Here is a 24449-nt window from a genome sequence, read left to right on the forward strand (position 1 = left end):
ATTTGAAATTTTTAAATTTCAGAAAATTATATTTTAAAAAATAAGAGACCCAAATTAAATCCTACCATTGGAGTAGATAATTTTAATTAAAGAGATCAAGGGTTCTTATTTTTGAAACAGTACACAATTAATTCATAAAAAATTCAAACAGTATATAAGATCCTCAAAATTAAAACCCTCCATTGGCCTTGTCTTAGGTGTGTATATCTATATCTATGATTCATGTATATCATATATAGTTTGTACTTATGTGTATATATATCTTTATCAAGTTATTTCTCATATTTTCGGTTATATTTGGATATCAGTTCGGATTGGATATTACTCCATATCTAAAAAGTAATGAAAACAAAAACCCGATCAATTATTTTCTCAATATCAATTTGGTTTTAATTCCATTTTTTCAACCAGAGTTGGTTCGGATTTTTGGATTCGGATTTTATGTCCAGGCCTAAAATATATTATATTGATAAATAGAAACTTTCCAATTTTATCGAGAAAATAAATTAAACCTTTCCTATTCCAACTTCAACCCAAATTCCAATAGGTAAACATTCTTAAAACCCTATGAACGCCTCCACTAAAAAAAAAAAAAGCATTAATCACGAAAGCTTCAACTTCTTCATCAATCTTCTCCTTTGTTGCTTTCGCTTCTTCCTTTTAGTCCCGTCGCTCTCGATCTATAGCAAATATGACACATCCCCAAAGAAGTACGTACCCTAAAAAGCGTTTTATTTATACTTGTTTCTCTGTTCGACCTAACATATAGGGTTGCGTTTATTCGAAATTCGTTTTACCACAATATCTCTAGCTGACTTGCTTGTTACGTATACTATTTTGATTCCTCACCGCTTCAATTCAAGTTTAGAGGGAGATTTAGTAATACTCTTTTCTGATTCGGTTTTGTGTATATATGATTATGCTCAGGACGTGGTGGTGGTGGCCGTGGAAGAGGTTTAGCCACAGGCGGTGGAGGAAGTGCCGTAAGAGGCCGTGGAAGTGAATCCGGCGGAGGAATTAAGGGAGGAAGCAAAGTGTTAGTGGCGCCACACAGGCACGCAGGAGTGTTCATTGCCAAGAGTAAAGGAGATGCTCTTGTCACCAAGAACTTAGTTCCTGGTGAAATCATTTACGATGAGAAGAGAATCTTTGTTCAGAACGAAGATCGATCTACAGTTGAATACAGGATTTGGAACCCTCATAGATCTAAGTTAGCTGCTGCTATTAACATTGGTGTTGATAACATTTGGATCGTAAGTCTCATCACATCATCAAGGTAACAATCTCTTTTATTCCTCTGTTCTTGAAACTGATAAAAACGCTTTTGTTTCTTGAATTTGTAGAAACCTGGTCTTAAAGTTCTTTACCTTGGTGCTTCTTCCGGATACTCTGTATCTCATGTCTCCGACATTGTTGGCCATGTAAGTGAAACCCTAAACCTTTAACACATTTTTCTTCTTCTCTGTATGTTACTTATGTTTGCTTTTCTGATTGGTAGGAGGGATGTGTTTACGCTGTTGAGCATTCTCATATATGTGGTAGCGATTTGGTGAACATGACTGAGAAGAGAACTAATGTTATCTGATCAACAGGTCAATTAAAACCTAATGTGTACTCCACCACGATCTAGTGGTATCGTTGTAACACTTCAGGATCGAATCCACAGGGACCAAACAATGCACTATGAAATTGTATAGATCAAATATAGCTAAGGCAATGAGAAATATTGTGTTTTAAGTAATCGATTAAAAACAGGAAAGTAAATAAGTTGCTTTAAATCAAAAAGGAAATATTGGGCGCAGGGAATCAGTTAGGGGACATGACCACGAAATTAGATGATAAATTGGGATAGCATTAAACACCGTTCTTGAACTCAAATCTCGAATGTAAAACTAACCTACTGTCGCAGCATTAGCTATCTATGCAAGGAATTAATAATACTCTAAACTGTCGTTTGAATCTAAACAATCCTAGCAAGCAATAAGTTCAAGTTTGATTATGTTCACAAGGTGCCTCAACTTCAACTGTCGTTGGCTAAGGATCACCTTGCTCACCTATGTTCTTTTCAAGCAACTCAACAACACTTTTGGTGCCCAGATGAATTAAACCTAAGATCTTAATCTAGGTGATCAATCTAGCTTAAGCATTAAGAACAACTATAGATGAAGAACAATAAGATCAATCCCTAATCTAACAAATCTAGCATCAATAAATCATAGAAACCCTTCTGAAACCCTAAACCCAACAGTAAAACTACTCAGACATGGAGAAGCATAAACAGCAAATCAATAATGAAGAAAACATAATTGAATTGCAAAAGAATAGAAAATAGGGTTTAGAAATCTTCTCCAAAGTGTCAAGAAGGATTAGAGATCTTCTCCCTTTTGCTCTCAATACAAAATAGTCTTAGAAAATAAAGCTTATGTCTCTGGAGGCCGTGCCTCTAACTTAAATATCAAAATAAAACCCTAAAAGTCGGTTTAAAACGAAAAAGGAAAACTTGCGTCGGGGACGGGAATGGTCGATCTCGAAAGGATCAGTCGATCCGGAACGTATTTCTGCTCTCATTCCATCTGCCTTCTAGCTCGATCAGTCTTCAACCAATTGGCTCCAGATGCATGTTTTCATCCCCAAAACACTTAGATTCCTTCCAAAGTCACCTAGGACCTGTAAAGACTCACAAAGGACTAAAAGGACTCTAAAAGCACACTTGGACCTAGGAAAAGACTCAAAACAATCCTTAAAACTATGGTTAAAACCCTATAAAATGCAGACACATCAATTCCCCCGGACTTGAATCTTTGCTTGTCCTCAAGCAAGAACAGACAAATACTCAAGAACAAAGAAAAGGTTTGAAAGTGGAAACTCACATATTCTTGGGAACTTCTTCTTTACACTCTTCATCACATCAAATTAAGAACTACATTTTGTACTCTGCCCATGATTAGGATCAACACTCCCTACTCTGAACTCCACGGCCTTAGAGAACCTTCAATCTCCCCATCATTGTCTCTCTACATCAGATTAGTAAAAAGGTGCAGTCTTACCATGGGAGTATCGATCATCGAACTGTTGACTCCTTCAACCTTTTATCGCCCAAGACTTCCTTCATATGCTCCCTTTCCTCTCTCTTTTCTCACTTCCAAAGGATTGATTTCTCCCTAATTTTCTAGGGTATCATTTTATTTTTTTTTACCAATCCTTTGCTCTTTTCTTGTGGACAGGTTTCCATGAGTTCCGAAGGATACACGGGTTTACGCACAACCCTCGGTTCACTTCTTTCACTACCTTTATCCTTTTCTTCTTTCTTCTTCTCTTTTTTTTTTAACTGAGTACTGAAGGGAAGAGAGAGGGGAAGCATACTTTGTGAGGAGATGCACGTCTTGTAAGGCTTGAAGGGAGGAGTCTTGTCCGATGTATACCAAGCCCCAAGGTAAGAAATTAAATCCGGTTAAGTCTTGTCAAAGCTAGAGACAACTTCTGGTTCAACTTAGTGTTCTCCTTGGCGAGTGTCTTCTGGGGCGTGTTGAGACTGCTCATGTTCATTCCAAGCTTCATTCAAAAATCAAAAGTACTAAAGAAATCATAAGAGTGTTAGTTCAAAACAAAAGATTCCTAGAAATGATCATAGTTTCCCATTTTTTTTGTTTTTTTTTTAGACTCGATAAACTGACTCAAACAAAAGAAAAATCAAAAGAAATAGCCAAAGAAAACGACATTAGTAACTTGGAGACATCCCTCCCCCGGACTTACTTCACACCGTCCCGGTGTGAAAGAAAAACCAAGAAAAGAATGAATCCGACAAAGAAAATAAGAAAAATGAAAAAGAAAAAGAAAGGAAAAGAAACAAAAACCGGTGATCTCGCATCTGGTGTTGGAGTGGTGTTGGCAAGGGTGGTGATGGAATCGACCAATCTCAGGGTGGGATCGACCGATCTGCAACATTATTGAACTTGGAGATACCCACAGCAAACCAACAGGATCGGTCGATCTTTAAGGAGGACCGATCGATCCGAAACTCTTGGAACAAAAAATTTCGCATCTTCTGCGTTTGGAACCTGATCCTGAAAACACTTAACACCGGACGTGATTTCACCGTAATAAATCCTAAAAACAAAACCAAAATCCTAAGATAAATAAAAATAAAAGGGTAAGCCAGCACAAACCCCATGGGTTGCCTCCCATAAGCGCTTGTTTAAGGTCTATAGCTTGACCGTGGTTTCAGGCGTCAAGTGATGGGAGGATGAGAACTCATATCAGAACAAGCTCTCCAATTCGTCAGCTTAAGCTCCAGAACCTTTTTCAACATACCATCCACTGCTTCTTGGCCTTTCTCTTTAAACTCCGGAGTAAGGATGGCTTTAACTTTAGAGAAAGGCCGAGATATTCCTTTGTACTTCACCTTGTACTCAATGGTGTCTCTAACATATTTCTGGGGTACCAAGGTTATGTGAAGATCTGGTATTACTCTCTCTATCTTCGGCTTGTCTCTCTTCTTAACCTTCTTAGACCTCTTCTTAGAAGAATGAGTGTCTCCATCCAAGACTTCGTTGACCTCATTCTTATCATCATTCTCTCCCAATATCACGACATCCACCTCCTTCTCATGTTCTACAACTAGACAAGAGCCATGTTGTATAGCTTTATTTGCAGTGATTGCATTGTAGAAGACTTTATCATCAATGTTAGAGAAAGTGATCCTCTTATTAGGCAAGTCAACAACTGCTCCCACTGTTGCTAGAAAAGGTCTCCCAAGAATCAAAGGCATAACAGAACCCTCGCTCATTTCCACAACATGAAAATCTGTAGAAACCAAGCAATTCCCAACTCGAACATCTAAATTGTTAATGAAGCCTTGTGGAGTTGCGGTGACAGCATTTGCAAACGTGAGAGATACCTTAGAAGCCTTCATATCATCAATCCCCAATCTCTCTGCAATAGCCTTAGACATTACGTTCACACTGGATCCAGTGTCACAAAGGGAATCCTCAAAGTTCACTCCTAAGATGGAGCATGGAACAACAAATTTTCCTGGATCTTCTAACTTGGGTAGTCTTTTCAAAGATGGAGCATGAATGTTCTTCTCTCTAGCCAAAAACGCCTTAACCTCCACCAAATCCTTTTCTTCAACCACAACATCATTGTAAACCTTCTTAAACAAAGATATATGCTTTACTGCCTCTGTAAAGGGAATGTCAGCGATGAACTCACTTATAGCTTCTTTGTACCGACCATACTTCTTTTCATCGAGAGGTTTCTTCTCATGTCTTCTTGGAAAAGGAATTTGTGGCCTATAGGGCTTTGGTTCCACAAGAGGTGTTTCCTTGGAATCTGCATCAGGGACCGACTGGTCTGGACGTGGAGCGGTCGATCTAGGACTTTTTGAATCTGGTTCTGTGTCAATGACGGGATCGATCGATCTATAAGGGGGATCGGTCGATCCAACTTCCCTGGGGATCAAACTCAAATTATCAGAATGGATGGGACCGGCTGGTCTAGTCACAGGATTGACCGATCCTGTCTCTGCGGAAGTCAAACATGAGTTGATCACAGCACAACTCAGCCCATCTTCAATCCCACCATGGAGTGTTATAGCATTGCATGACTCTTTGTTCTTAGAGCTAGAAGAAATAGCAGAGACCCTCTTATCAATGGAATCAACACGTGAACTCAACCTCTCAAATTTCTCATTCAAATCATTGTACATGCTATCAATCTTGACATTAATTTCAGCAGAACTTATCTTATGGCCCTCCAGCAGTGCTTGCATCATCAATTCGAGTTTGTTATCTTGTGGAGCTGCAGATGGAGTGTGGTATCCTTGGACATTTGAGCTACTAAATCCAGCACCTTTGTTCTGAAATCCTTGCGAGAAGTTACCTTGTTGATTATGTGGAGGATACACTTGATCTTGAGGATTCTCAACGTTGGTGCTTCTGTAGGAGAGATGAGGATGATTTCTATAATTCTGATTAAACCCATGATTCTGATAGTTCCCTTGTCCTCCTACATAGTTCAGCTCCTCTGTCCCCTCAAAACCCGAATTTACTCCAACTTGCTGATACGCACCCGTCTGCCCGTCGCACATGTTGACAGCTTGTTGATCTCTCCTCAAAAGAAGGTCTACCTTGGCAGTGAGACTCTTAATAACATCTGTATTCACGGAGCTAACAACACGCACAGAGTGATCATACTCATGGCTATGATTGCTGTTACTTGCTGCAAGGTTTTCGATCAAGAGGTTTGCTTCAGCGGCAGTGTTAGTAGAAAAATCTCCTCTGCTAGCAGTATCGAGTGCCATCTGGTACTTCTGGTCAATTCCTCCATAGAAGATGTTCATAAGATTCTCTTGTGAAAAGCCATGATGAGGACAGTCCCTCATATACTCCTTGAATCTCTCCCACGCTTCACAAAAAGACTCTGTACCACCTTGTGAGAAGGTAGTGATCTTGCTCCTTAACATAGCTGACCGTGACTTAGTGTAGAAGTGGTTTAAAAACGCGGCTCTACACTGCTCCCAAGTGGTAAGTGATCCTCGGTCCAAGAGATTTAGCCATCTCAAAGCCTTATCTCCTAAAGAGAATTGGAACAAAGTCAACATGAGATAATCATATGGAACTCCATTAGACCTTGTTGTACTAGCCAATCTCTCAAAAGCTTCAATATGGTCCAGAGGGCTCTCTGATGCTAATCCATTAAACACACGGTTCTGGACCAAATTGATCAGGCTATGCTTGATCTCATAATCTTGTCTCGCAGGAGCAAGAGGTTGAATCGCAGATCGATTCGCAAATAGTCTGTTGTGAGCATCTTCATCCCTCAAAGTAGTCCGTCTTGCTGGTGGATTCAGCTCAGCCGCATTCTGCCCTTGTGGAACTTGTATTTGTGGTGCAGGAGGAGGAGGCCGAACAAGAACTTCTTGAGGGTTAGGTTGACGAATTTCAGCGTTGTTTGTGTCGTCCATAGTGTATGACCGGGCTTTTGCTTTTCGGTTCTCTCGTTCAAGCTGTGCTAACTCTCCGTTTCGCAGATTACGCAAATCAGTAGGCTTGTGGCTTCTTGTTTGCATGCACCTGAAACACAAGAGAAAGAACACAAGAACTAATTAGTAAATAAAAAGAAAATAAATCTTAGACTAAATTTAAATCTAGAATCTCAAAGGCAATCGTTTTGGTCCCCGGCAACGGCGCCAAATTGATCAACAGGTCAATTAAAACCTAATGTGTACTCCACCACGATCTAGTGGTATCGTTGTAACACTTCAGGATCGAATCCACAGGGACCAAACAATGCACTATGAAATTGTATAGATCAAATATAGCTAAGGCAATGAGAAATATTGTGTTTTAAGTAATCGATTAAAAACAGGAAAGTAAATAAGTTGCTTTAAATCAAAAAGGAAATATTGGGCGCAGGGAATCAGTTAGGGGACATGACCACGAAATTAGATGATAAATTGGGATAGCATTAAACACCGTTCTTGAACTCAAATCTCGAATGTAAAACTAACCTACTGTCGCAGCATTAGCTATCTATGCAAGGAATTGATAAAACTCTAAACTGTCGTTTGAATCTAAATAATCCTAGCAAGCAATAAGTTCAAGTTTGATTATGTTCACAAGGTGCCTCAACTTCAACTGTCGTTGGCTAAGGATCACCTTGCTCACCTATGTTCTTTTCAAGCAACTCAACAACACTTTTGGTGCCCAGATGAATTAAACCTAAGATCTTAATCTAGGTGATCAATCTAGCTTAAGCATTAAGAACAACTATAGATGAAGAACAATAAGATCAATCCCTAATCTAACAAATCTAGCATCAATAAATCATAGAAACCCTTCTGAAACCCTAAACCCAACAGTAAAACTACTCAGACATGGAGAAGCATAAACAGCAAATCAATAATGAAGAAAACATAATTGAATTGCAAAAGAATAGAAAATAGGGTTTAGAAATCTTCTCCAAAGTGTCAAGAAGGATTATAGATCTTCTCCCTTTTGCTCTCAATACAAAATAGTCTCAGAAAATAAAGCTTATGTCTCTGGAGGCCGTGCCTCTAACTTAAATATCAAAATAAAACCCTAAAAGTCGGTTTAAAACGAAAAAGGAAAACTTGCGTCGGGGACGGGAATGGTCGATCTCGAAAGGATCAGTCGATCCGGAACGTATTTCTACTCTCATTCCATCTGCCTTCTAGCTCGATCAGTCTTCAACCAATTGGCTCCAGATGCATGTTTTCATCCCCAAAACACTTAGATTCCTTCCAAAGTCACCTAGGACCTGTAAAGACTCACAAAGGACTAAAAGGACTCTAAAAGCACACTTGGACCTAGGAAAAGACTCAAAACAATCCTAAAAACTATGGTTAAAACCCTATAAAATGCAGACACATCATTATCCCAATCATTGAAGATGCTAGACATCCTGCTAAATACAGAATGCTTGTTGGCATGGTTGATATCATATTATGTGATATTAATCAACCAGACCAAGCTACGATCATAGCTACCAATGCATCATATTTCCTCAAACCTGGAGGTCATTTTATGATTACTATAAGCGTATGTAAACAAACTTGCAACCGTTGGTTCAAATCAAATCACTCTCTCTTTTTTTCAGTGTGTATTGTTTTTCGTTTAACTTATAACCTTTTTTAAAAATTTGTTTCAGGCGAATAGTATAGACTCAAAGTTATCAGCAGAAACAGTGTATCAGAAGGAAGTGGAGAAGCTGCAAATGGAGGAGTTGAGACCAACAGAGATATTGCCTCTTGACAATTGTGAGGGTGACCATGCTTGTGTTTTTGGTGGATATCGCTTGCCTAGGAAGCAAAATAGCTGATCCTGCTGTTTAATTAATCTCTTGACTTAGTTTGGTGGACCAGAACTTGAGTCTGGCGCCTTAGACCACTCGGCCACCCTGACTTTTTGATGTAATGCTTACAAAACATGAATAAGTATCGTTAACAAGACTCGGTAAAAGTATTTGTGCATATGGAGATACTTTCGACTTCGAGACTTTTTGTAAGTCAAGTCACACTGATCAATATTTTTAAGTTAACTGCATAATTTGGAATGCACTTTTTTCAAATTGATGACATTGATGTTTTTTGTGTGTCCATAATAAAACATTTAACCTTCTTTTTCTTTTTTTTTTCTTCTATAATATCGGAATCTATTAATAGATGGGCATGTTTTTGCAGAAATCTTCGTTCTCATCATGTCAAGACCCAGTCTCCTCAAATCTCAAAATTGAAATGAGACTAATATAGGAAAATATGATTTTGTTTACTGAGTCTTGTTCTAACAAAAACTTAACTTGAATTTTTATTTGCCTATTTTTTATAATAACAAAAAAAGAAATTTTAGTAAATATTTAGATAGTTATTATGGGGAAGTTCAGAAAACTCTCTACTAGTTTTATGAGTAGAGAGGGTTTATAGATAGTTAATGAAAAAATGTGGTGCATCACATAGAATTAAAACATAGCTACCTACTCGTACTCGGTAACAGGTTAGTTTTTGTTGTAGCACTGAAAATAAAAGAAACGTAATGGTTGGGACACGTGGAAAAACAAATTGCAGAAAGCAAGAAATGTAAACAAGAGAGAAGAAATGTGTGGATTTCGTGTGGCGACGGTAAGCTTCTCTATCAACTCCTCCATCATCGAGAAGCTCGTGGCTCTCTTATAGTATTTTCTCATTTATGTAAATCTTTTCTTTTTTTGGGTTAACACAAGTAACATGTTCACCAGTTTTTTGCTCTACAAAAATACTAACAGTTTGGTCAATTTAGAAAGAGAACGAGAACTAACCGTAATCAATTCCAAAGCCCCATACCGTTCAAACTGACTAGTCTCTCTTCTCTTTCGATTTCTCATTTTTGCAATAAGACGAAAATTTTAATCTTACGAGAGAAAGTCAGTTTTTAGACTATTACTACAGTATATCTTTTTCTTTTTGTTCGGGAAATGAATACTAGAAATAAGCCCATTGTTTCGTTTATGCAGGTATGCTGCGTGTGCAAACGAGAGGTTTTCTAATATATTAGGGATTTTAATCTATATAGCCCCTTTTGCTTCAATTTTAATTTGAAAAACCCCTACTTATTCTTACTACCCTCTATCTTTTCCAATAGTTTCAGAATCCATCTCTACCCTTCTCCCTTCTTATATTATATAATAAATTTGAATCACAAAAGAAAAAAAGAAAAAAATAACCAATAATTAAAACACTCTCTCCTCTCTCATTTGTAAAAAAAAATCAAATAAAACGGTCATCGTCTTGTTGAGCTTGGAGACTCTCTTCTTCTTCTTCTTCTTCTTCTTCTTCATCCACCATTAACACACACTTGAAAGTAGTTTTAATCTCTCTTATTGTCTAAATTTCCTTAGATATAACATTGTTTAATGAAATTATTGTGGAATTTCAATTTGAATGAGTGAAAAAATTGTAGATTTGTAAATTTATTTGGTCTTTATGCTTGTTAAGGTTAGTAGACTTGTTTTCTTAGTGGATTAAGGTCTTGCGTTGGTTATTATGATTGAGAAATGTTGAATTTGAGATTGAATGCCGGATTTTGTAAACAAATTTGGGGATTTCAGATCTGGGACAAAAATTTGGTGCAACTGAGATAAATGGGTACAACTATGTAGGAAATTAAGGATCCAAAAATTTGGTACAACTGAGACAAATGGGTGCAACTATGTTTATGAACTGCTACTAAAAAATGGAAATTGACTGTTTTTTTTCTCTTTCTTTTTCAGGTGACAATGCCAAAGACTTCAATCATACGCTTTATTTATGATGGATACTATTCAAGTATTGGAAAAGATGTACGATGGATTTCAAGTAAAGATAATGAAGTGTATTCTTTTCTTATGAAGACATCATCTAGTGATGTATCATATGCTAAGTTGGTTGAGAAGATATGCAGCAAGATAAAGGTAGATGTGGCTATGAAAAATCTGAGAATTGATGGAGTGAATAAAGAGATTGCTCTAGTTGGTGGAACGAATGGTAGTGGTGGTGGTGGTATCGTCGATATGTACGTAAGAGAACCATCACTACAAAATCTAGTGGTGGTCGAGAATGAAGATAGAGATGTAGAAGGAAACCAGTCTGGACCTCTTTTATGGGAAGATGGTCTTGATTTCACGATAGGCCAGGAATTTGGAAGCAAAAAAGCAATACAAAGTTTAATTGAAAAGGCTGGACATAAGAATTGTTTTGAGTTTGTTGTAAAGAAGTCGGAGCCAGTAGCAGCTGCAAGAGAAGCAAAGAAGGAAGCAGATCCTGAGATAGAGTTACATGACTTGTGTTCAAAATATTACTGGATTGAGGTTTGGGTTTTGGCGTATTCAAGGACGATTTATCCGGTTCCCCATAGTTGTCAATGGATTGTTCCGAGGAGACCATGAAACGGTTAATCTTGCCTCCGGATTATGATGTTAAACAAGGAAGAAGACAAGAAAAAAGGTTCGCATCTGTTGGAGAACATAGAGGAAAAGGAGGTAAGAAGAAGTCGAAGAAGCCGACTGGTACGAGTGAGTGGTTTGACAAAGATGGTGACCAAAATTGATTTTAGGAACATTGGTGTTTGTATTTGTTCTGTTTCTGATTGAGTTGTTCTGTCTTGGTACAACTAAGTACAACCGGTACAACTATAGTCTATTACCAAAATATAAAATTAAATTAGAAAACTTAGAACCAAAATATAAAAATTTGGTCTTTTAAGGTTACTTTGTATGTAACAACCACAAAATTTTAACATAATCCACTTCACATGCAAAAAACAAATCTAAACCATAGAAATCCAAATTCTTCAATAAACAACCTTAATATTTTAGAGTTTCTTTGTATATAATGACCACAAATTATGAGAATCAAGAAATAATGGTGATTTCAAACATTTATATACAAGATGACATAGGGATTCTATTCTAATTATGTAATATCATAAGTACAACTAGAAAAAATTGATCTAGAGTGAAGAACAACTAATTTTTGTGGTTTTTAGAACAAAGAACAACTATGTTAATTTAAGTACAACTGTGTACAATTGGACAACTATATGAATTTTTTACGGTGCAAACAATTATTTTTTATACATGTGATGTTCTTTGACGGCGCCAGGTGTCACAATGTAGACTTTTGACGGCGCAAAATCAGTTGTAACAGATACGTAGTTGTACTTAACTTTACTCAGTTGTACCAGAATAATAGTAAAAAAACAAAAAAAAAACCAAGAACATAGTTGTCCCTAGAAACACCAGTTGTACCTAAAATTAGTTGCATAATAAACACAGGATAATCCATAAACACAAAACAAAATAACCCAAGAACATAGCTGTCCTTAGAAACACCAGTTGTACCTAAAATCAGTTGCATAATAAAGGATACACAAAAGACAAGTTGGATATCCAGACAAGTTTTCAAAACTACACAAACAAATATCACTTCCTCGTTTTTTTCTCAGCCGTGAAAGGAGTAGTGATGAATTTTGACGGACGGAGCTTCCTCTTCTCTCTCTGGGAGCTTCATGTTCTCCTTCACCATCACCAGTTGGCTCTCTCGGAGTTTCATGTTCTCCTTCACCTTCTTCCCCAACTCCTTCTCATCAAAACCAGTGATGAGAGCATGTTCTCTCATTGAATAGCGTATGGGTACGCCATTCACTACGAACCAGCAGACTTTACGTTTATCTATACGAGCAGTCCGTAATAGAAGCATCCACATTGTCATAACCTTATTATTTTCGTGCCTAGCCATGTGCCATACATGCCTGAACTGCTTTGGTTTCTTAAACCATGCCTTTTCTGATGGTTCGAGCTTCTTTAACATATCAATGTATTAGCAATTTGACACCTTGATGAAAGCTTGGGATGATTTCCATAGACGCTTGGATCACTAAAATATAACTTTGGTTCAATTGGTTGAGTGTCCTCCTCTGTATCCATCTCTGTTTCCTGAAATACAAACACAATTTTACAAAGAAATTAAGTGTCACAGCATAGTTGTACCTAGTTGTAATATGTTGTACTAAACAAAATAAATTACCTCCTGGTCAGAGACATGTCTCGGATGAATAGGTGATGAATTCACTGGACCAGATTCGCCTACTTGATCTTCCCTTACATCATCCACTACATTTTCACCAACTTTATCTCCCACGACATCATCCACTACATCATCCACTACATTTTCACCTGCTATCTCCAATTGCTTTATTCTTTCGGATCTTCTAGTACCACTTCTTACACTAGATCCTCCTCATCTGGTTTTAACCATTTGGATTGGTACCTAAAACAACAAATTTATATCAAACTTTGAAAATCAGTCCCATTATCTACATAAACTCACACAATCCAAATGGGTCCAAAAGAAACTCAAACTCTCACAATTTCATTATCGAAAGCAAAGAGATAAAAACTCACACAAAAACAAACTCAAACTCACACAATCCGAACATAAACACAACACAAACACAAACACAAACTCAAACTCAAACTCACACAATCTCACAAACTCAATCCGAACACAACCTCACATAAACGGATATCATTATCTATCTACACTCAAACTCACAACACATTTCACGAAATCATTTCAAAAACACACTTCCCGATTTCATATCCTTTTCACACAATTCAGAGAACTAAACCCAACAACTAGTCGATCAAAGCAAAGAAATAAAGAGAATGGCTTACAATGACCGGCAGCTGAGAGGAAACGAACGGTGAATTCCGATTTCTCACGGTGAATTTTGATTCTCACGGCGGATTTCTCCAAAGAGAAGAAGAAAGGGGATTGAGAGAAACGGATGACAAAAAAGAGAAGAAGAAGACGAAAGAGTATCGAGAGGAGAAGAGAAGAATAAGATGAAACGAAATTAATCGTCCTCTGCAACTGTCGACTCGAGTCGGAGGAGAAGAAACACGAGAAGAAGAAAAAAGAAAATAAAGAAATTAGGGTTTGGTTATGGATTTGGGGATTTAAGATCCGAAATAGATATGGGTATACCATATCTAGATCCAAATTTAGGTTGGGTCTATAAATATGGAAGAAACCTTAAATTTATTTGTCTTTTACTAATTTTCTAAATAAAAATAAAATTTTAAATACAATTTTTAATTAGAGGAGTTAAATAGAATAGAATTGGAGGAGAAGGGGCCAGAGAGATTTAACTCCATATATTAGTGCTAATTCTCCTCGGATAATAATGATGAACAATGTATTTTATTCGCATGGTAAATTTTAGTTTATCACCAAAAAAATATAGTTATTAACTAGACGAATTTTCATTTATTGTAAATACTTATTATATTCAGTATTATTTCTCCGGTGATATTAAATTTTATCAAAAGACAAAATAATTTATGAGAATATCAAATATTCGAAGAGATACTAAGTGAGGTACAAACAATTGATAACTGAGGAGTCTAATGTCTTTTTGACACAACCGGTTACTGAGAAGGAGACTAAAGATGTTTTGTTTATGATGCATCTGGAATTCTGGATAAAGCCCGAGTATATGATATTAAATGTTGTAGTGATGATTCTATCCCTTTTGAAAATGAATTAATTTGTTTAAAATAATGTTAGTTTGTTAAAAAAAAAATCAATTAATAGTTGGGATTAATCTTTCTATTTAGTAATTTTCTATTTGAATTTGTTAAAAGATCTGTATATACTATATTAATTATAGTCTATATTTAAAGATTTTTGATTATCAGATTAGTACAAATCAAAAACCGAATTTAAAAATTTGAATATGACTACAAAGTGAGATTTTAATATTAGTATTAATTTTAATATCTTGATTTTTTTAAAAAATTTGTTACCAAATTTAAGAAATCTGATTTAATGTAAATATTCGAGATTTATGGAAAGTTCAAGATTATGATTTTTGAAATTTTGTAAAGTAAATAATAAAGAAATTAATACAAAAACAAATAAATTAAGAGTTTTAAAGTTAAAGAAACGAAAATTAAAAAGATTATAGAAATAGTGATCCAAACCAAACATATATTCAAAATTAAGGAATCAGAAGAAAAAAATATCTGGAAAGAAAAAAAGTAAAATTAACCTGTCCATACAACTGTATCGAACTTGAAAACAATTAAACTAATAAAAATAATTTGAAAAGTAAAAAATAAAATAAATTTTATATCTGAAAACGGTGGACAACAAATAAAATGTTTAAACAACAATATAAATGTGTTTTTAAAAACAACCTTTATTAAAAGAGAAAGAATAACAAAGTTGTTGACGCCTTTAAAGATAAAATATATTCCCTCTGTATCATAATAGATGATGTTTTAGGATTTTTACATGAATCAAGAAAAACATTTATTATTTAGCAATAAGTGTATTATTTATTTATAATAATATATTTTTATAATTATTAACCAATAGTATTTCATCAAACTCTTAAATTCTCATTTAATGATTCTTGAACTTTGTAATTTATTAGCATTAATTGATAAAAGTATACAGAAAATCATCTATTCTGATACAAAATAAAATCCTACAACATCATCTATTCTAATACAGAGGGAGTATAAGAAATAAAAGAGACGTTTTGGGTAAAGATCGTGCCAATCCCATGAAATCCGATAATAAGTTGCACCTGTCACCTAATCTTATTTTCCAGTCACTTCTTTATAAACAAACAACCTCTCGACAAAAAAAAAAACACAAAAAAAAAAAAAAACAAACCTCCTCGTCATGATATTTTGAGACTTCTTCAAATCTCAAAACTTCAGAGTTCTCGTATATTTTTATTTTCTTTGTTTTGTTTGTTTGTTTGGTTTTATCATCATAATATGTCTTGCCTCGAGTTTATGTCAAATATGTTTTCCAAGAGTAAACGGCCAATTCCCCCCCAAACTTAGTTACTTTATCGCATTCATATATAAAACTTTCAAGTGTGCTTATAACTACATGAACTAACTAATAATTTGAATTTCTTACATAAACTATATAAATATGGCCAAAACCCACAAATCTAAATATGCCGTTAGTTAAACTGTTAGTGACGCTGATTAGGATGCCACGTGGATGAACCAAGTGACTGTGTTTTACAAAAACAAGTCAAAACGACGTCGTTTCATCTAAATTAAAATTAAAAAAAAAAACAATTTCAACACTCGAACCCGTAACCTCACTAATTCCAAATTCAGTTCAAGACCATATATGCTACCACAATTCTCGGAACAAATCCAAACATAAATAAATATATACCCTCATTTTTCTTTTCTTCTCCCTCCTCACGAGCAATTGATAGGAGGAACAAATCTAGGGTTTCAAATTTAGTCTTTTGGTGTCTTTCAGAAATATTTCCATCTGGTTATGTTATTGAAGCACTTAGTGTTTGAAATTCTTATCAAAATCTGTAAAATTGGGCGTTTTCATATTGTCTCAACTCTCAACTTGGGTATTGATGAAAGGAGTTTTTAGGGTTTTAATGTTTTTTTTGCTAAATTGAGTAAACTATTTGATTCGTTGGTCTTTGATAATGCTTAACGAAACTGAGCTTCGATTGAGACAGATGATGGTGCGTACTCGTAGAGTAAGTGATAAAACGAGATATACTTCACGAGGAGAAGGAGAAGGAGAAAGAGAAGAAAAAGAAGTGTATATATACACTTATTCTTGGAGTTGTAATGAGAATTATTGTAGCACAGTTGGTATTGAACTTAGTTCGATTATTTGTAGGTCACGGGTTCGAGTATTAGAATAGGGCATTTTTTAATCGTTTTGTCCTTCCACGTGGCATCCTAGTCAGCTACACTAACGGTTTAACTAACGGCATCTTTAAATTTGTGGGTTTTGGCCATATTTATATAGTTTATGTAGAAAATTCAAATTATTAGTTAGTTCATATAGTTATAGGCACACTTGAAAGTTCTATGTATGAATGCGATAAAGTAACTAAGTTTGGGGGGGAATTGGCCGTTTTCCCGAGTAAAAGGTATTTCGTTGCTCTTATGAAACGGGAAGTTTTTGCGGGCCAAAGGATGGCTAAAAGTTTTGAACGTCGATTAGATTCAGCGGTCAAAAAATCGTTGTTTTTGCCGCAACCGCAGCCGCGACTATGAAACGCAACATTGAGGAGACTATGAAACGCACCGCAGGGATTTGTCAACCAATAAAGCCCGGTAATCATAGGCCCGTTTATGTAATGATCCGCTAGTAAAATAACCTAACCAAGAAAAAAACAATCATCCTCCCTCTCGGCTCCGCCGCTATCAGCTCTCAGGTAATTTTTTCTATTTATCTTATCTGGATTTTGCGACTCTTAATCAATCAGATCTTGATTTTTTTTTAAAAGATTTTGATTACTTTCTCAAATCAGATCTGTTAGCGACATTATTATTTCTCAGATAAGATCTGAATATTTCTAAATCTGAACAGATCTCCGGTATGGATGTTGGGCGTATGAATAAGTTGCGGGCTCTACTGGGCAACGAGGTATTTAACTGGTATGAAAAGAATGCGGAACTGCTTTGTGCCATCAGAGATCAAGGCTTTTATGGCCTCATTTGCTGGGCCAAATGACTGCTAGACTAAGGCAGCTGGGCCGTTTAAAGGCTAATCAAGAACTATCGATTCAAGACTTTGTGGATCACACGCCAAAAGTGTGCTCTAGGAGATGGTGATTCCTTGAGTCTTGAAGATTTGTCTGGTGTTGAATATGCATGCCTGAAGAGAGGGATTGTGCTTGAGACAGTTGCTCCATCAAATTTTCCGATCAAACAAAGTCGTTCCCGCTATCATTATGAGGTAAATTCTATTCCCAGTTTGTATGAAAAATTTGTAACATCTTTCAAAGTTGTTGTCATTAATTTTACCCTATTCGTATTCTTTTAGAAAGGTGTTGAAATCGTGAAAATGAAAATGGATAGTATGAGACTTTACGATAGAGATCAAGTAGAAAAGGACGGCCGAATCGATTTCGATGCTACCCTAATCAAAACTGCTGTACGGATCCTTCTAACCCCAGATTACTACATCTCTGGAGGCAAAACCATTTACAATCCATCTAGAGAAGAAATCATGCTTGCTAAACGGGGGCGGAAGGAGTATGGTCATGTGATTTTGGTCAAGAAACGAATTTGCCAGTTCTAGAGGCACAAGACTGTTACGGAACGGAATTTGGTAGGGGTGGTCTCATACGTGTAGCGATAACAGACGTCGTTCAGCAGTTTTATGTCTTTAATGAAGAAGAGGACGAGGAGGAGGAAGAAGAGGAGGAGCAGGAAAAAGAAGAGGAGGACGAAAAAGAAGACGAGGAAAAAGAAAACGAGGAGCAGGAAAAAGAACAGGAGGAGGAAAAAGAAGAGCGACAGGAAGGACGAGGAAGAGGAAGGGCCCCTTCCGAAGGGGAGATATTGGCAGCAACCCATGGTTCCACATTGCAGTGGTTATGTGTTGAAACTGGAAATGTCTTGGACACAGCTGAGAAAGCACACGAAGGTGATAGGCTATCTAATTTCTTCGATCAAAATCCTTATACTTGAAAATTCAAGCAAGTGATACTAAAATGTTAAACACTGTCGGTTGTATGTGTAGGGGATATCACATGCATATCTTGGGCACCCAAGGCTATCACAGTTGGTATGTCTCTGTCTGTATGTATGTTTGTATATTGTCCGTACAGAGTACAGTTGGGTTGTGGTCTGAATATTTGGTGGTGTTGTGTTGGTTCAGGAGAGAAAGGCCATGGTATTAGCGACATCAGGCGATGACAAAAAAGTGAAGCTGTGGGAAGCACCAAAGTCGCAATCTTTGTAAAGTTGCATACACATAGTCCCTTAATCACATGAGGAATAGTTAAACGGCGTATAAAACTTGCGAGAAAACTCTTAAAAAGGTTTTTGTCTGGAGTCCTCAAGTGTCTTTCAACTTTTGAATTTTGTTATATTTCCAATCATCTATTCAAAAGAAGAAAAAAACGAGTAGGAGTGGCTTTGTAATTTGAGAACAGAGTTTTCATCTTTTTTCATAATGAGCAATTTAAAAAAAACACACAACATCAAGAAATGTGATGGAGATCAAGAGGAGGTTCCCCCACAGAGAGGATACTAGAAATGGATTTGAATGAATCATGCGACAAACCGAGCGTGAAAAATTGATGTTTTTGGTAGTGGACTCTAATGAACGAAACTGGGCCAGAAGAAACTGTTTAAATATATATAGATTAAACCACCTAAATTATGGTTGTCAAATTATAGTATACTCATCAAATTATAAAAAATAATAGAATTAAAAATATATTTTAAATACATTGTAAATAAAAATACAACTATAAAGGAAATTATATGAATAAAAATTTTAATTTTAATTATTAACCAGCGGGGTCAAACAGTAGATATAGTAGGACTGGGCACGGGACGGGTACCCTTGAATTTTCTCATACTTTTTACCCGATCCGACCCTAACGGGTAATAAAAAAAATTACTCGTACTCAACCCTTAAATAACGGGTACCCAGAAAAACGGATACCCGAAAAAAATAGTTGACCCTTTAAATACCCGACCCTTTACCCTTACCCGGAAAAATGAATATCCAATAAAAAAATTGTCAATAATCGCAATAATAATTTCATATTCCAAAATCCGAAAAAGGAAAAATTCATAAATATATGCAACATATAGGTCCAAAAATTAGAAAATTACAAACTTAAGTATTTCAAACTCGGCAATTGGGCATTCAGTTGGACTAAGTTGAACTTAGGCTTTAACTTTAACTCTATAATATATTTATAAATTAATAATAAATAATAATAATACAAAATATTAAAGGGTTTTTATGGGTCGGGTAACAAAACGGGTAAAGGGACGAGTAACGGGACGGGTATTGAAAACTAAACTAATATCCTATACTTGTTCCTTACTCACGGGTAATATAATTATAATACCCTTTACTCGACCCTAAAGTTGCGGGTACCTTTTTCGAGACGGGTACGAGCCAAGTAACGGGTCGAATATGGGTCACGGGTATTAGTGCCTAAGATATACACAATAAGAATTATACAATATATTAGACTTTTAAAATTATAAAATTTACAAAATATAAAATATAGTAGTTACATATATAGATACAATAATAATTAAATTATTTTATGCATCCCTAAACAAAAATATAGGTCCGCGGTGTAGCGCGAGTGAATATTTAGTTAATATTATAAAGTATAGCATAAAAAAAGAATCAAATAACAAAAGAGGTTCAAAGAAAACTTCTCTATAGGTTCAATTATGTCAAACTTTTCTTTCAAAAACGTCCCATAAATCCACTGCTATTACATTTCTTATAAATTCAAATACTCTTAAACATTGACCTAAGGCAAAAAAAACAGGTACTTAAACCTTTGGTTACCTACAAGCTCTAGGTCAGCAATTGTACCAGGATTTGCTTTCTTTATCTTGTAGATATACTTGGGGAGTTGCTCATAATCACTTTCATGAGAACCTCTTAATAACTCACGAGCTTGCTCTAAAGCATCCCAAAGTTGGTGATAAGTTAGCGTTAAACCATAATTTTATAAGTAATGGTTTCTCCAAGTCACTTGGTTTCAGTCCATGGCTAATACCACCAAAAAGATTCAATATGAGTTGGCTTATAATTTTTGGTGCAATTGATCCTAATGAAAAAATTATAATCCAGAAATACTCTGTTGTTTCATTTTTTGTTGTTACTCGCTCCCTCCAAGAGCACCCATTATTTTTGCATACAATAACAAATTTTTTAGTATCCGACTTAGATACTTTCCAGCCAAACTTATATTTTACTAGAAAGCATCCATAACCTTTGTTGTAATTCATACTTGCTATATATTGAATTTTCTTGAAAACCGGTTAGATTTTTTATACTTGTAGAATCAAGGAATGTAATTTTGTTTTATGGGCTTAGTTACTTGCTAATCAAGGCCTGACGGTTATGTCCGAAAATTATAAGGTTAAAAGATAAATACGAATCGTACCTTAAGAAAAAACACGAATCGTACCTTGTTCAATCCTAAATCCCTAGATCTACAAAAATCCTTGTTAGCAGTCGTTCTTGTGAAATCAACCATGGACGAATCCGCCATCAAAGTAAGTAATCTTCTTCTCTTTATGGATCTCCCTATTTGCTTACGCTCCTCTGATTCTCTCTCTCTCTCTCTCTGATTCTCTCTCTATTAGGTCTTCATATTTGAGGTAGTGGAGAGAACGTCTGATTAGTTTTTTTTTTTTTTTTTTTGGTGTACATTAGAGTCAGGAATCGCTGGAATTGAACGGTGAAAAACGGTAAATTTCATTCATTTGATTTTATTATTCTTTTTTTTTGTTTTTTTGGGAACCATGAGAGATGTTGTCATGTTAGCTGATAATAATATTATCTCCTGCAATCAAATTCTATTGTAGCCTGAGCACGATTTCCGTAGAGGGATATGAAACTATGTTTCATCATCAGTTTCGTCTCAGTCTCGCGTTGACAAAGCATTTCGCTAAATGCGGAAAGATCGCGCGTATGTTTCTTCCCAGAGACAGAAAGGGTATCCTCAGGAGTCCTGCCTTGATTTATTTTTGGGGAGAAGGTGCGAGAGACAAGGCATTGAAACTTAGTGGACGTGACCTGTAACCCAGCCGTTAAGCCTGTAACCCAGCCGGAAGAACCTGCGGAGTTAAGGAACTACCCCTTGGATCGAGAATTACGCAAGTAAGTTGATTAATATTTATTTTAATCTCCTGCAATGCTTTTAGTATCTGTTCTTGTGATCATGCATGCTATTTATAATATTCTCTTCTTGTTAATTAGGCTGATTGTTAAGGTAGATGGTTTACCTTCTTCGGTGCGTGATATTGATTTCAAGATCGGGTTGTATGAACATTTCTCTTCATGTGGAGAGGTCACCAATGTTAATGTTATTCCCACAGTTAATTTGGTCGACGGATTCCCACAAGGTTGTTTTTCCCTTCTTACTTCTAATCCCCCAAATTGGTGAATATTTTTCCCAGCTCTCCCTCTCCCTCCCTGTCTCAAGTTATTAAATTCTAACTAAAGAATCGAATTTTCCAGAGATGCTTGGATTTCAATTATGGAAAAAGGATGTGTAGAGAAGGCGCTGGAACTAAGTGGACGTAACGCACAAGGATGGAATATAATAGTTGAGCATGTTGTCCCGCCAAGTGTCCTTAAAAGAAGGCGTACCGGCTGTGAACATCCATGTACGTAAATTTTGCTCTTTCTTCTTGGTTTTTTTCTTTTTTTTTTTTTTTAATTTATAATTTTGTTTCCAGCAACTCTTGCATAATTATAACCTCTCTCATTAATTCGTTGTTTATACTTTACATTAGCTATTGTACTTGCGAAGATGGAGAAGGCTAAGATGGAGAAGGCTGAGAAGATGGAGAAGGCTAAGAAGATGGAGAAGGCTAAGATGGAGAAGATGGAGAAGGCTAAGATGGAAAAGATGGAGAAGGGGAAGAAAAAGAAGAATACTGCGGAGTAGAAAGCTCTCTCCTTAATTAGGACAAGACAAAAGCTCTTTGGTTTTTCTTTAGTTTGTGTGATACAATGCAACCTTTCGTGTTTTTTCTTTTTCTTTCTTTTTTTTTTTAACTTCGGATTTTCTCTTGTTTTTGTCAGCATGTTTAAAAAAGTTAAGCTCGATAATAATCATCGTATGCCAGTGTGATGTCTTTTTCTTGATGTTAAAAAAATGTAAGCTTAATATATAACCATTATCTGCTTTCGTTATTATTATTACGGTATTACCCATGAGTAATTGATTAGTTAGACAAAAGCATTTTCAAAGTCTTATCGAAGGTACTAGTGGTATGAGTCATGTACTCTTGTGCACGGGCGCGGGCAATCCATCCTCGTGCTTCTATCAAGAAATAAAACTAAGGACAAAGTTCAAATCAGGGAATGAAACAACATACAGACAATAGAGATAGGAAAACTACAGGTGCCTGATATTGAAGCCATAAAGCTCTCCAAGCACTAAATTTTGCAATTAGTCATACAACGGCTATGAGAATGTAATGGTGGCAGATGGAACTTTCCAACCCATCAATCATGTTGGTTCTACTACGCTCACAACTCAACAGGTAATATCTCTCTTTATGATATTCTTTGTCTGTCCAACCATGGAGAAATCTCTGTTATTAGTCTTCAAGTTGTGTGATGACTATCCATGTGGGGTTTTCTTTGATGCTAATTGTATATATGTTATTGATTTACCAACTCAGAGGGTTGTCACAAAAAGACCACGTCGTGGAGGGTTTTATGTGTTGAAGAATGTAGAATTTGCAGCGTTTTACTCAAAACACGAGGTTGTAGCCAGTGATATGGTGTGGCACCAACGTTTGGGACATGCGAACTTTCAGATTCTTTAACTTCTACAATTCAACAAGGAAATTACAGTTAATAAGAGCAGCACTACTTCTGTTTGTGAAGCTTGCCAAGTGGGAAAGAGCACGAAGCTTCCTTTTTATTCTTCTAGTTCTTCAATCAAGGAACCAATTGATCGATTACACCGTGATCTATAGAGTCGATCACCGGTTGTATCTGTTCAAGGTTTCAAATATTATGCAGTTATTTTGGATGAATTTTCTCAATACTCATGGATATTTTCTCTTGTTTTTGTTTTCTTGTCCATCAACACCGGAGCAAAACGGAATGGCTGTGCAGAAACATAGACATCTCACTAAGCTTGCTTGTCTATGTTATTTGAAAGTAAAACTCCATTAAAGTTTTGGTTAGAAGCCTTCTATTTGGCCAACTTCATCAGTAACTTGCTTCCATCTCCATCTCTTAATCAGCAAAGTCAACATGAACTCTTGCTTAAGAACAAACCTGATTACTCTTTTCTCCGTATCTTTGGCTCTGCATGTTATCCATGTATGTGCTCCCTTACTCAACATAAGTTTGAACCAAAATCACTCTAGTGTGTCTTTCATGGTTATCACGCACATTATAAAATGCTACAAGTATCTTTATCCTCCTACCAGACGTGTCTATATCACCGTCATGTGATTTTTGATGAAACTTGATTTCCCTTCACATACAGATACATGGGATTGGTGACACAACACAAGATTGGAACCCTTGGTGCTTAGAAAGCTTCTGATGCCTCTAACCTGATTCCTATCTTGCCTACCCTTTCCTCCCACATCACCAATTCTCATCAAGATTCCCAGTGGCTTGAATATGTTTTGGAATATCCTCAAGGTACTCCTTGTTATGCTGATACGTTTACAAGTGATGAGCCGAGTACTTCTGCTTCACCATCGACATATCATTCAACTGTAACCAATAAAGTACTTGGTTCTCCAGATCAAGCCTCGGTCCAATCTATCCATCAGATGACAACACGGTCTAAAGCTAGTATTCGCAGACCAAACCCACATTATGCCCTTGTTGCTAGTAAAACGATTCCCTCTCTTCCCAAAACTATTGC

General features: G+C 36.2%; 4 protein-coding genes, 1 long non-coding RNA gene and 1 other non-coding gene across 8 annotated transcripts; all 6 read left to right on the forward strand.

Annotated features, from left to right (window-relative positions):
* The first annotated feature begins 691 nt into the window (after positions 1 to 691).
* On the forward strand, positions 692 to 8841 carry LOC104753322 (putative rRNA 2'-O-methyltransferase fibrillarin 3). The gene is made up of 6 exons (XM_087469532.1): positions 692 to 710; positions 928 to 1253; positions 1344 to 1421; positions 1499 to 1575; positions 8393 to 8561; positions 8671 to 8841. Exons 1-6 carry the CDS (start codon positions 692 to 694, stop codon positions 8839 to 8841), a joined length of 840 nt encoding a protein of 279 aa, XP_087325658.1.
* Positions 6357 to 6463, forward strand: LOC147949005 (small nucleolar RNA R71). Its single transcript, XR_015586154.1, has one exon. It is a non-coding gene; the product is annotated as a small nucleolar RNA R71 (small nucleolar RNA).
* Positions 8842 to 9750: 909 nt separating the features above from the next.
* Positions 9751 to 11739, forward strand: LOC104727517 (uncharacterized). 2 transcript variants are annotated; one of them, XM_010446619.3, is made up of 3 exons: positions 9751 to 9918; positions 10009 to 10355; positions 10765 to 11739. In XM_010446619.3, exon 3 carries the CDS (start codon positions 10771 to 10773, stop codon positions 11416 to 11418), a length of 648 nt encoding a protein of 215 aa, XP_010444921.1. In that variant the 5' UTR covers positions 9751 to 9918; positions 10009 to 10355; positions 10765 to 10770; the 3' UTR covers positions 11419 to 11739. The 2 variants fall into 2 exon arrangements, with proteins under 2 accessions (XP_010444921.1, XP_087333769.1); XM_087477643.1 differs by lacking the exon at positions 10009 to 10355 and having other exon boundaries at positions 9751 to 10008.
* Positions 11740 to 17171: 5432 nt separating this feature from the next.
* LOC104727527 (uncharacterized) lies at positions 17172 to 18932 on the forward strand. Of its 2 annotated transcripts, none has more exons than XM_087486916.1 (5): positions 17172 to 17261; positions 17417 to 17785; positions 17873 to 18478; positions 18575 to 18619; positions 18713 to 18932. In XM_087486916.1, exons 3-5 carry the CDS (start codon positions 18212 to 18214, stop codon positions 18794 to 18796), a joined length of 396 nt encoding a protein of 131 aa, XP_087343042.1. In that variant the 5' UTR covers positions 17172 to 17261; positions 17417 to 17785; positions 17873 to 18211; the 3' UTR covers positions 18797 to 18932. The 2 variants fall into 2 exon arrangements, with proteins under 2 accessions (XP_087343042.1, XP_087343045.1); XM_087486919.1 differs by having other exon boundaries at positions 17877 to 18478.
* A 2143-nt stretch (positions 18933 to 21075) lies between these two features.
* On the forward strand, positions 21076 to 21989 carry LOC147949006 (uncharacterized). Its single transcript, XM_087469542.1, has 4 exons — positions 21076 to 21096; positions 21257 to 21291; positions 21409 to 21621; positions 21803 to 21989. Exons 1-4 carry the CDS (start codon positions 21076 to 21078, stop codon positions 21987 to 21989), a joined length of 456 nt encoding a protein of 151 aa, XP_087325668.1.
* LOC147949007 (uncharacterized) lies at positions 21414 to 22706 on the forward strand. Its single transcript, XR_015573919.1, has 4 exons — positions 21414 to 21703; positions 21803 to 21948; positions 22064 to 22212; positions 22342 to 22706. It is a non-coding gene; the product is annotated as an uncharacterized LOC147949007 (long non-coding RNA).
* The last annotated feature ends 1743 nt before the right edge of the window (positions 22707 to 24449 follow it).

The sequence above is a fragment of the Camelina sativa genome, chromosome 2 (assembly GCF_030686135.1).
Source record: "Camelina sativa cultivar CO46 ecotype springtype chromosome 2, ASM3068613v1".
Lineage (NCBI taxonomy): Eukaryota > Viridiplantae > Streptophyta > Magnoliopsida > Brassicales > Brassicaceae > Camelina > Camelina sativa.

Excerpts from the sequence above, each read along its gene's own strand:
- LOC104753322 (XM_087469532.1), top strand. Across the intron at positions 1,422-1,498 it reads TCTCCGACATTGTTGGCCAT|GAGGGATGTGTTTACGCTGT; the intron begins GTAAGTGAAACC and ends TCTGATTGGTAG. Across the intron at positions 1,576-8,392 it reads ATGACTGAGAAGAGAACTAA|CATTATCCCAATCATTGAAG; the intron begins TGTTATCTGATC and ends ATGCAGACACAT.
- LOC104727517 (XM_087477643.1), top strand. The coding sequence starts at position 9,970 with ATGAATACTAGAAATAAGCCCATTGTTTCGTTTATGCAG. Across the intron at positions 10,009-10,764 it reads CCATTGTTTCGTTTATGCAG|GTGACAATGCCAAAGACTTC; the intron begins GTATGCTGCGTG and ends TTTCTTTTTCAG.
- LOC104727527 (XM_087486916.1), top strand. The coding sequence starts at position 18,212 with ATGTCTTTAATGAAGAAGAGGACGAGGAGGAGGAAGAAGAGGAGGAGC. Across the intron at positions 18,479-18,574 it reads AGCTGAGAAAGCACACGAAG|GGGATATCACATGCATATCT; the intron begins GTGATAGGCTAT and ends TTGTATGTGTAG. Across the intron at positions 18,620-18,712 it reads ACCCAAGGCTATCACAGTTG|GAGAGAAAGGCCATGGTATT; the intron begins GTATGTCTCTGT and ends GTGTTGGTTCAG.
- LOC147949006 (XM_087469542.1), top strand. The coding sequence starts at position 21,076 with ATGGACGAATCCGCCATCAAA. Across the intron at positions 21,292-21,408 it reads GAATTGAACGGTGAAAAACG|CCTGAGCACGATTTCCGTAG; the intron begins GTAAATTTCATT and ends ATTCTATTGTAG. Across the intron at positions 21,622-21,802 it reads AAACTTAGTGGACGTGACCT|GCTGATTGTTAAGGTAGATG; the intron begins GTAACCCAGCCG and ends CTTGTTAATTAG.